Raw genomic sequence first — 11,406 nt, 5'->3', positions numbered from 1 at the left:
TAAAAATTATTTTAATTTGAAGGTTCACTCTAGAATTCTTTCTCTTGACAACAAAGAATTTTTTTTTAAGTACAATGATGGGCCACACCCACTCAACCTAGATCATTCCCTAGGAACTGATCTGGCTCCGCCTCAACACTAATACTCTTCTTCATGGCTTCTTTAAACACCATGAAGAAAGTAATTTTTAAGTTTGTTTCTACAACTCATCTCCTTTTTCCTCTTTAAAATATCCACATATGTCCTTATTAATAGCATAACAGTCCCCAAACCAAAACGGTGGAAGATCAGTGGACCTAAACCATTTCATTTTGAAGCTAGGTACACGAATAGGGAAAAATGCAGGGCTATGAGAGAACATTCACCAACAGTGAAAAGAACTCTATTTTATGAAGAAATAATAGAGACAATAAGCACAGGAAATTTCTACCCACCAAAAAAAAATCCTCAGAAAAAGAAGTTTTCTATAAAAATATATTTATCACCTATAACTGCATATTTAATAAGAATTCCCTGTTCAAAAGCAAATGTTACTGAAAACTTCTAATCTGGTAAACTATTCAGTTGCTCAAGAGAAATTCCAACAGTCTTACATACTAATAAACTATTAAATAGAAAATTCCACAAAATAAATGTTTAACCATTAGATACTCTAATCAAAGGAATCACTCTCATCAGTGGGAGAATAAGATGTATGGTGTTAATAAATAATAAGGCCATTTAAACAATACAAACCCATTAATGTGTTCCTTTCCACCACAGAAATAGACTTCTCTGCATCTCCATCTGCAACTTGCTGAGTCTGTAAATAGCCAGTCAGGGAAGACGGAAGAGCATCCTGCCAGATTAAGAAGTTCAGCAGGTAGGAGGCTGTTACACAGTCGTGGGGTTTGGTGCTTGTGCTGAGCTCAAGCGCTGCCTGGAACAAGCCTTGCAGTTTCTCTGAATCCTAGAATAAAGCAGAGTCTCAGTACTGTCACTGGTACATTGCTTCTACTCGAAGGAATAATATCTATTTAAAAACAGAATCTGCCATATAACTTAACATTAACTTACTTAGAGCTTTCACTACAGTAACTAATGACAATAACTAATTCATTCTAATCATAAGAATTTCAGCTATGCAAAGGCATTTGACTGTGTAGATCATAACAAACGATGGCTGACTCTGAGAAGAATGGGAATCCCAGAACACTTGATCATTCTAATGCGAAACTTATATTTGGACCAGGAGGCAGTCGTCAGAACAGAGCAAGGGAACACTGCATGGTTCAAAATTGGAAAGGGTGTATGCCAGGGGTGCATCCTATCTCCATACCTTTTCAACCTATATGCAGAACAGATTATCCGGGAGGCTGGGCTCTATGAGGAGAAATGCGGGGTCAAGATTGGTGGACGATTTATCAACAACCTGCGTTATGCGGATGACACAAACCTCCTTGCTGAAACTGAGGAGGACCTGAAGCGCCTGCTGCAGAGTGTCAAGGACTGCAGCCTACAATATGGATTGAGGCTCAGTGTCAAAAAGACAAAGATTCTCACCACTGGACCAACTGGTAGCATCAGGATGGATGGTGAAGAGATTGATAGTGTTCACAGCTTCAGTTTGCTTGGCTCCACAGTCAACACTCTTGGCACCAGCAGCCAGGAAATCAAAAAATGTATTGCGATGGGGAAGTCTGCTGTTAGGGACCTCTCTAAAGTACTCAAGAGCAATGGTGTCTCTCTGGAGACTAAGGTGCACCTGACAGACCATGGTATTTCCAGTCACTTGTTATGCATCAGAGAGCTGGACCATGACTAGGGAGGATAGAAGGAGAACTGATGCCTTTGAGCTGTGGTGCTGGAGAAGAGTACTGAGAATACCATGGACTGCTAGGAAAACAAATAGATTTGTCCTGGAGAGGGTTAAACCGGGTGGCTCCTTGGAGGCAAAGAGTCTGAGGCTCCGTCTAACATACTTTGGACATGTTGTGAGGAGAGACCGGTCCTTAGAGAGGGACATCATGCTTGGGAGGGTGGAGGGACAGCGCAGGAGAGGAAGGCCCTCTATGAGGTGGATTGATTCAGTGACTGGGATAATTGGGATGGGAGTGTCAGAGACAGTGCGATTGGCACAGAACAGAGCGGAGTTTAGGGCTGTTGTACATAAGGTCGCTGTGAGTCGCAAGCGACTCAACGGCACATAACAACAACAACATATGAAGCTCCACATATATACAATGTTGAAAACAAAATAAGATCAGTGTCAGGATTTGTGCATCACAGCTCTCATACCTGTATCTCAGAGCCTGTCTTAAAGGAAACAGAGTAAAGGACAGTTCACTGTGATTGATATTCATGGGAAGACTCGACACTGAGCACAGGAGCTGTAGATTCTAGTCTCAAGTCCTTGGCTGACAAGTTGCAGGGAACTCTGAACTCCATTTGCTCAGTGATATCCTGACCCTACTAAGATTAATCCACAACAGAAGAAAATCATCAAATCAAAAGTTCATTTTAAGTTCAAATTTAAGTTCATGATAGGTATATCAATAATTAATGATGGGTTATATATTATTCAAAATATAAAATATACTGACTCCAATGTCAATTTACTTCTTTTTTAATAAATATTTTGACATCTTGAATGATCTACTCCCCTGTCTTACTAAAATAAAAGCTAAATTAGATGTTTTCACCAAAATCCTATAGGAAAGCCCTAAGTAAAAAAAAAAAACCCAAAACCGCCTGCCATCCAGTCCACTCTGACTCCTGCTGATCCCATGTGTGTCAGAGTGGAACTTGCTCCATGAGGTGTTCAATGGCTGAGAAGCTTTGAAAGTACATGCCCAGGCCTTTCCTCCATGGTGCCTGGGAGCCAATTCCAACCATGATCTTTCAGTTCACAGCCAAGTTCTTAATAATTTGTACCAAAGACCTAATAAAAAGTACTGATGGTGTGGTTGGTAGTGTGCTATACTACTAATCAAAAGGGTATGCTCTCTGATGGTTCAAATTTACCGGGAGCTTTGAAGAAGGACAGGCAGACTCCTCCCACTAAGATTCACAGCTTCAGAAACTCAACAGAGTTGCTGAGTCACAAGCGACTCAAAGGCAATGAGTTTTGAGTTGAAAACTTCACAGTAACCATGTGTGGTAACAAATTTCCTGAATCATGTAGGCTGTTGTTCTTGTCGTATGCTGTCCAGTCTGAACCGAGACATAGCTGCCCCTCCAGCTGGTTTTCAGAGGCTGTAAATCAAATGGGAGGAGATTGCCAAGACTTCTCCCTTGGATTACTCGCCTTTGGGAATGCAGCACAACTCCTTATCATTAGACCACCAGAGATCCCTTGAAATTGCTGAAGGACAACTAAATGTACTTCTTTAAACATGCTTATTATTATCCATGTTTGTTGTTGTGTACCGTTGAGTTGGAACCGACCCATAGCTGACCCTCTGTCAAGTTTTCAGAGGCAGTTAAGCAAATGGGAAGAGACTGCCCATCCTTCTCCTGTGGAGCTCTGGTGGATGTAAAAGGCTGTGGCTTCTTACTATTAGGTTATCAGAGCTCATTACTATGCATAGAAAAATGGAAAATTTTAAATGTTATTGCAATCTAAAAACATCATACATATCCCCAGCTTGTTTAACCTACAATCTGCTAAAAATCACATTATCCAAAGAAAGACTTTTAAATAGCATCCGATTCACTCTTAAGTGATTTTTCCCCTATTCAAATAAATACGAAAAGTTGCATTTTAATGTACTTTTCAATTCAAGGAAAAAATATAAACTGAGACATGGTTACAGGTTCAGGATTAAACATATAACAATATGCCTTGTTTTAATACATTTGTGGCTTTATAGTAAAAAAAACCTTAGGAACATATGAAATTCAAGCTAAATTATGCAATTGTCACAAGAAAAAAAAAGCACTAAATGTATCTCTAAAACAAGTATGTTCATTTAAGAACCTCAAAACAGCATTAGACCTTGGCCTTATTTTTAAAAAGTTTAGTAAACATAAGCTAGCTACATAACCTTCTTGTAAGATTTAATACAGAATTGATAGACAATTGATAGAGAAAATACTTTTCCTCTAAAGCATGGGAGAGATAGGAGGAAAAAAGACAATTTCTTTAGCAGCATATATGGCTAAATCCATCAACCACTTTAAACTATAATATCCATTACTGACCCTATTAAAAATCATTGCACAAATATCGAAAGTGACCAACTTCATAAGCCAAAGAAAATTTTAGAATTACAGTAAGTAAAATACTTTTGACACTATTAAAAAGTTCTGAAACTTCAAAATGTTTTAACCATCAACTAGAGAAACCATCTCTTCCTGTGAAGAAAGGTAGGCCTAAAAGAAAGTAAAAGACATTTAAATTAAACGGATTTTCAATCCTTTTTGAACAACAGAAATGAAAAATAATGGTTGATTAACTAAGCTTTGTGCTCTAACCAAAAGAATTCATTATACTGATTTAATTGGCAAAAGCCCATCTGCTGGGGCAGGCTGACACTTTGAATACTTTTGCAGTACGTTTTTTTTTTAAATAAATGCAAAGACGCTAAAAATGATCTAGTCATGCAATGTTCACCTTACGCGTTCTCCATCTCTTTGCTAATCTAGTAGCTAAGAATCTTGATCCAGGCTTCTTGTGCAGCCTTAGCCAGAACACTGAGACACGATGGTGAAGTTCGGAGTAAATGGATTTGGCTGCATTGGATGCCTGGTCACCAGGGCTGATTTTCATTCTGGCAGAGTGGACAATGTTGCCTTCAATGATCCCTTCATTTACCTCAACTGCAGGTCTATATGTTCCAGTGTGATTCACACATGACAAGTTAAATGGCACTGTCAAGGCTGAGAATGGGAAGCTGGTTATCAATGGGAAAGACATCACTGTCTTTTAGTGACATCCCACCAACATCAAGTGGGGTGATGCTGGTGCTGATTATGTTGTGGAGTTCACTGGTGTCTTCACAATCTTGGAGAAGGCTAAGGCTATCTTGAAGGGTGGTGCCAAATGGGTAGTCATCGCTGCTCCTTCTGCCGATGCCCCCATGTGTGTGATAGGCAAGAACCATGAGACAAAAGACAACTCTCTCAAGATTGTCAGCAATGCCTCCTGCACCAACTGCTTGGCCCCCTGGCCAAGGTCATCCATGACAACTTAGGCATCATAGAGGGATTCATGACCACAGTCCATGCCATCACTGCTACCCAGAAGACTGTGGATGGCCCCTCTGGAAAGCTGTGGTGTGATGGCTGTGGAATCGCCCTGAACATCATCCCTGCAGCTGCTGTTGCTGCCAAGGCCATGGGTAAGGTCATTCCTGGACAGAATGAGAAATTTGCTGGCATGGCTTTCCATATCCCCACCCACAATGTGTCAGTTGTGGACCTGACCTTATGTCTGCAGAAGGCTGCCAAATATGATGACATCAAGAAAGTAGTAAAGCAGGCATCAGAATGGCCCATAAAAAGGGATACACTGGAGAACAGGTTTTCTCCTGTGACTTTAACAGTAACACCCACTTCTTCCACCTTTGATGCTCGCGCTGGCATTGCCCTGAATTATGACTTTGTCAGACTCATTTCCTGAAATGCTAATGAATTTGGCTACAGCAACAGGTGGTTGACCTGATGGATCACATGGCCCCCAAAGAATAAGAGTCCCTTGGACCAAGAGCAAGAGCACTGAAAAAGAGAGACAGAACCTCAGCTGCTGGGGAGTCCTTGCCCCAACTGATCACCCACACATTTGAGAATCTCACATCTTTTACACAGTTTCCATCCAATACCTCGAGACAGGGAAGGGGCTTAGAGAGCTCAACTTGTCATATACCATCAATAAAATACACTGGACTCAGTGCCCCCCCAAAAAAAATCTTGTTCCCGTAAATCTTCCTGCGTATAAGAGGCAAGTGTCAGGCACAGTGTTAAGTGTGCGGTAGCACAGTGGGAGTAGCCTGGTAATGCACATAGGTGTTTATATGTACATGCACAGCAAAGTAGAAAAGCAGACGCCACATAAGGACCAAATCTCTCATATGGGTGCTATCCCTTCCCCATTGCAGATGCTCTCAAAATACCTTCCAGGTATGAGACTTAGTTATGTATGATACCAGACTACTGGGGGCAAAGGGTGGGGGCAGAGTGGGGCCTGGGTAGAACACAGTGACAGGAGGACATCGGAGAGCAACAACAGACATTTCCTGCTCTCCAGCAAGTGCTTCTGCAGAATTCCACTGCTTCTCAGACTGAAGTGGCCCTAAGTCAATGTAATAGGTAAACTTGAACTATGGCTCAGTTGCAGCCTCTACAGTTTGTAACAAACTAGAAATTATAAAACTCTAAGCCAGTGCTCTGCTGGTGGCCCAAAAGTGGAACCGAGTCCTTAGTCTGGGGATGCCCTGCAGACTCATCCCCATGCTGTGCTTTCACTGCCCACACCAATGGCAAAACAGAACAATATAACGTCAGAAGAGGACTGCGGGGGCAGGGGACAGAGTGAGAGCCCAAGGGGAGAACCATCATCACCAACGTCAAGCACTCTGAGTTTCAGTCTCAGTTCAGTTATTGCTTGCTGGAAGACCCAAAACAGGTTTTATACTTCACTTACATTCAGCTTCCTTGCCTATTAAGGAGGGAGATTATCTCAAAAACCTCAAATTACTGTAAGTGTTGTCTTTTGACCAAACACTAACATAACCAAAGAAACTGAGGAGACTGTAGTTAGCGGAAAAGCGACCATTAATTCTGTAAACACTAAAACCCACTGATTCCTACGCCTCTGTTAAGGCAGAGGATTACAAAATGCAAAGGTCAAATATTTCATGTTATTTGCACTTACCCTACTTTCTCCTCTCCTTTCTTCCTCCTATCAGTCTACAACAACAATGCTATTAACAGTAACAGAGTTAATGTATGTGACAGGGAAGCTGCAATGAGCCTGGATAATTCACAGACTGCTTTATCTGCTGTCACACATACCATATTTGAAAAAAAAAAAAAAAAAAGCATAAATACCTGAAATGGCACAACTGTTTTTGTTAACTTCATTAGAAGATCAAAGGCTAACACTTTGACCTCTTCAAAAGTGCTGGTAAAGCACTCCAGCAGTGTTTGAAAACGACCAGCATCAACATCATGGCTAAGCTGATATACTGTCTGGATTCCACCTAGGGAAAGGGAAAAGAACAAAACCTATCAATTCATTATTGGGGGAAATAAATAAACCTTTGAAAATAAATCAGAGTTTCAAAGTTACTTGGTCCAAAATCATATTAACTTCTTAATCATAACTAAACACCCTGAGGAAATGAGTTGGTCTTAGGACCATAGAATTAGGCAACATCAAAGTCAATTAGCAGAGATGCAAATCAAAACAACTATGAGATAACATATAAATCTCCAAGGAAAGAAGAGGTGACAAAGAATTACATACAAATCCTTACTCAATTAAAACAGTAATATAGAGACATTCTTGAACATGTAAGAAAACAAAAACTTTACCTCAAAATCTCTTCACAAAGATTATTTCCAGCCAATCAAGAGATAAATGTAGGCAATATCCTAAAAGAGCACTAGCATTCTGCTTTGCACCCCATTTTCATTCTAAATGTTTTAAATTTTCATTCTATAGCAAACAACTCTTTTGGAACTGGCCCATAGCTGATGCTCAGTAGTAGTCTTTTTAATTTCATTTCTGACACTAATAATATCATCTTTATTTTTTTTTTTTTAGTCAAGTTACAGATTTGTCATTTTGTTGATCTTCTCAAAACACAACTTTTGGTTTCATTTTCTCTACTGCTTTTCTATTCTCTATTTAATTGATCTCTGTCCTAAATTTTTATTACTTGTTCCTGTCTGCTACCTTTGGGCATTGTTGGTCTTTCTTTCCTAATTCCTTATGATACAATGTTAGGTTAGTAATAGTACATAATGAATGCCATTTGAAATAGCATGTATTTACTTATAATTTATTGTACACATCATTTCACTAAAACATAAGCTTTAATATATAAAACGTTTTGTACACTTCATCTCCTTGGTTCTTACAACATTGCCTGACATAACAGTATTGTATAATACAAATATTGGAATAACGATGGAATCCTATTTTCATCTTTAAGTATTATGACATCTAATTGAGTAAAAAAATATAGAGAGGTTAGTCTTTTTAAACACGATTTTGCATTAGTTCATCCATAATTATTTATATACACTATTTCATTTTTGTATATTAAGTATTTTTTCTTTCTTCATTTTATATTGGTTTGCTCACAAAGTTCATATATGTTGTGTTTCACACTAATCCTTAAGTTTTATATGATCATTGATAAACACAGTAATTTATATCATTCCTAGTAATGTCTTCTATCACCCATTTCATGAAATCTCCACTGCACCTAGCTTGTTCCTTCATCCACAGTTCATCCACTCATCTCTGCTGTCCTAGAGACTTCTTCCCACCCCTGCCCTTTCTCTCTCCATCCTTCTCCCTTCTCTGTCGCCTTCTGAAGAGTTATACATATCCTGTTCCTATTGGCTAACTGCAATATCTGTATTATCCTTACATGAATTCTTCCCAGGCTGAACCTCCCTTGTACTTGTCCTTTACAGTGTTCATTGTCTGTACACTCTATTTCTGGTCTCTCCATCTCCCAACTCAAACCCTCAGTTAACCTTTTGCTATGATAGTGGTCTTAATACAGTATTTGTCCTTTTGCAATTGAGCTATTTCACTCAGAATAACGTCCTCTAGACTCATTCATGTTGCACAGTATTTTACGAATTTGTTGATTCTTTAGTGCTGCCTAATATTCTGGTGTGTGAATGTATAACAGTTTCTCTAACCATGTTGGCTGATGGGCATTTGAACTGTTCGCATTTTATTGCTATTGTAAATAATGCTGTGATAAACACAGGTGTACATATCTTCATTTATGTCTCAACTCTGATTCCCTTGGGATAAATTCTTAGTAATGGAATAGCTGAGTCAATGGGATTTCTGTTTCCATTTTTGAAGAAGCACAAAAGTGGTTGTACCATTTTACAATCCCACAGTAGTGCATGAAAATTCCAGTGTCTACATCCTTACAAATAGTAACTGTTTGATGTTCTATAAAACTTCGCTATTGCTGCTGAGGTGAGATGGTACTGCATTGTTGTTTTGATTTGTTTATTTCACTCATTGCTAGTGATTTCCTTATGTGACTCTTGGCCATCTGCATATCGTCTCTGATGAAGAGTCTTTCTAAGGCTTTGGTCCATTTTGAAATTGGTTTAGAAGTTTTTTGCTCATGAAGAAATTGTATTACTTTGTAAACTTTAGTTATAAATCCCTTGTTAGATAATGTCTCTGCCAAATGCTTTTTCCTAAGTCTGTGGGCTTTCTTTCCACCATATTGGAAAAAAAATCTTTTGATGTACACAGGAATTTGATTTGAAGAAGATCCCATTCATCAATTTTATCTTGTCCTGGTTGAGCCTTTTTGCTTTTGTTTGCTAGTTTATTCATACCATAGACTAGGGACTAGTTTTCTCTGATGATCTTTATGACTTTTGGTTTTACCTCTAAATCCCTGACCTATTTTGAGTTGGTCTTTAGGTATGGAGCCAAATGTGGATCCTGTTTCTCTTTACTACATGTAGATATCCCGTTTTTCCAACACCATTGTTAAAGATATTGTCATTTTCCCATTTAATGGATTTTGTCACCTTGTCAAATATCAACTGACCACAAGTAAACTGACTGATTTCAGGGTTATCAACCTACAGGTTATTCTTAAGCCACGGGGTAGTATGTATCAAATTTTGCCCCCTTAAACAAATTTTTTTAAATGTTCCAAAAAATACTATGTTACAGTCCTAATCCTTATTTCTACCACTATGTCCTTGTTTAGGAACTGAACTTTTTCTTTTCTCACTGTTATTGCTGTTGTTATGTGCTGTTGAGTTGCCTGCGACACATAGCGACCCTACATACAACAGCCCTAAACCCTGCTATATTCTGGGCCAGTCTTACTGTCTCTGACCCATTACCCCAGTCACTGAATCAATCCCTCTCATCGAGGGTCCTTCTCTCTTGTGCTGTCCCTCTACCCTTCTAAGCATGTCATCCCTCGGTCCTTCCTTGCAATATGTTCAAAGTAGGTGAGATGAAGTCTCAGAATCCTTGCCCTCAAGGAGCAGCCCGGTTTCACCACCTCTAGGTCAAACTTGTGCGTTCTCCTGGCAACCCATGGTATATTCAATATTCTTCTCAAGCACGACAACTCAAAGGCATCAACTCTCCTTCTATCAACCCTAGTCATCTGAGTCATTGTCCAGCTGTCTGATACACAGCAAGTGATTGCAAAAACTATGGTCTGGATCAGGCGCACCTTGGGCTGCAGAATGATACCATTGCTCTTTAGTACTTTGGAGAAGTCTCTAACAGCAGACTTTGCCAGTGCAATTTGTCTTTTCATGTCCTGGCTCCTGGTACCAAGAATGTTGACTGTGAAGCCAGGCAAACTATAGATGTTAACAACCTCAACCTCTTCACCATCTATCATGATACTGCCAATTGGTCCAGCAGTGAGAATCTTTAGTTAAGTAAAATGAGGTCAGATCAGATCAGAGTAGGGTGCATTTTAATCACGTGTCTTTGAAGGGATGCCTTAAAAAGGGGAAACATAAAGAGGTAAGGCAGGTGCCGTGTGACCACAAGTGCAGATGCATGTGTGTTACAGTGTTTGTTAGATGTCATTGAGCTAAGCACCACCAATAGTAGCCCCATGAACAACGGCGTGAAACCCTGCCCTCCTTTGTACCTGCTAACAGTCTCCAACATACTCAAGCTCACTGCCGCCGCCAAGCAGTCAGTTTATCTACTTGATGGTCTTCCTCTCATTCTCTGACACTCTACTTTACAAGCATGTTATCTTTTTTCCAAGGACTGGCACCACATGGCAGTATTCCCTTAATATGAGAGACAAAGTTTCACTAGTCCTGTCACTAAGGAGCACTTTGGTTGTACTTATTCCAAGGGAGGTTTATTTTGGTGTTCTTTGGAGAGTCCATGGCATAGTCAATAATCTTCATCAACACCACAATTCAAAGGTGTCAGTACTTCTTCAGTATTATTCATTGTCCAACTTTCACATGTTGTTGTTGTTGTTGTTGTTGTTATGTGCTGTCGAGTCGTTTGCGACTCATAGCGACCCTATGTACAGCAGCCCTAAGCCCTGCTCTATCCTGTGCCAATCGCATTGCCTCTGACACACCCATTCCGATTACTCCAGTCACTGAATCAATCCATCTCATAGAGGGTCTTCCCCTCCTGCGCTGTCCCTCTACCCTACCAAGCATGATGTCCCTCTCCAAAGACCTGTCTCTCCTTACAACATGTCCAAA

General features: G+C 39.8%; 1 protein-coding gene and 1 pseudogene across 1 annotated transcript in view; one reads left to right on the top strand and one right to left on the bottom strand.

Moving 5' to 3' along the window:
* The window catches only part of THADA (thyroid adenoma associated), a 588,067-nt gene that overhangs the window by 517,415 nt on the left and 59,246 nt on the right, over nt 1–11,406 (bottom strand). The window contains exons 15-16 of the mRNA XM_006882320.1: nt 7,030–7,181; nt 736–949 (exon numbers count right to left, since the gene is read on the bottom strand). Of these exons, the coding sequence (XP_006882382.1) occupies nt 736–949; nt 7,030–7,181 (366 nt within the window). The remainder of the gene's footprint in view (nt 1–735; nt 950–7,029; nt 7,182–11,406) is intronic.
* Nucleotides 4,685–5,670, top strand: LOC102856800 (annotated as a pseudogene).

This window comes from Elephantulus edwardii, unplaced genomic scaffold (genome assembly GCF_000299155.1).
Source record: "Elephantulus edwardii isolate Elephantulus edwardi_28Jun2011 unplaced genomic scaffold, EleEdw1.0 scaffold00019, whole genome shotgun sequence".
NCBI lineage: Eukaryota > Metazoa > Chordata > Mammalia > Macroscelidea > Macroscelididae > Elephantulus > Elephantulus edwardii.
The sequence above is the reverse complement of the archived record's forward strand: the minus strand, read 5'-3'. Positions and strand labels throughout refer to the sequence as shown.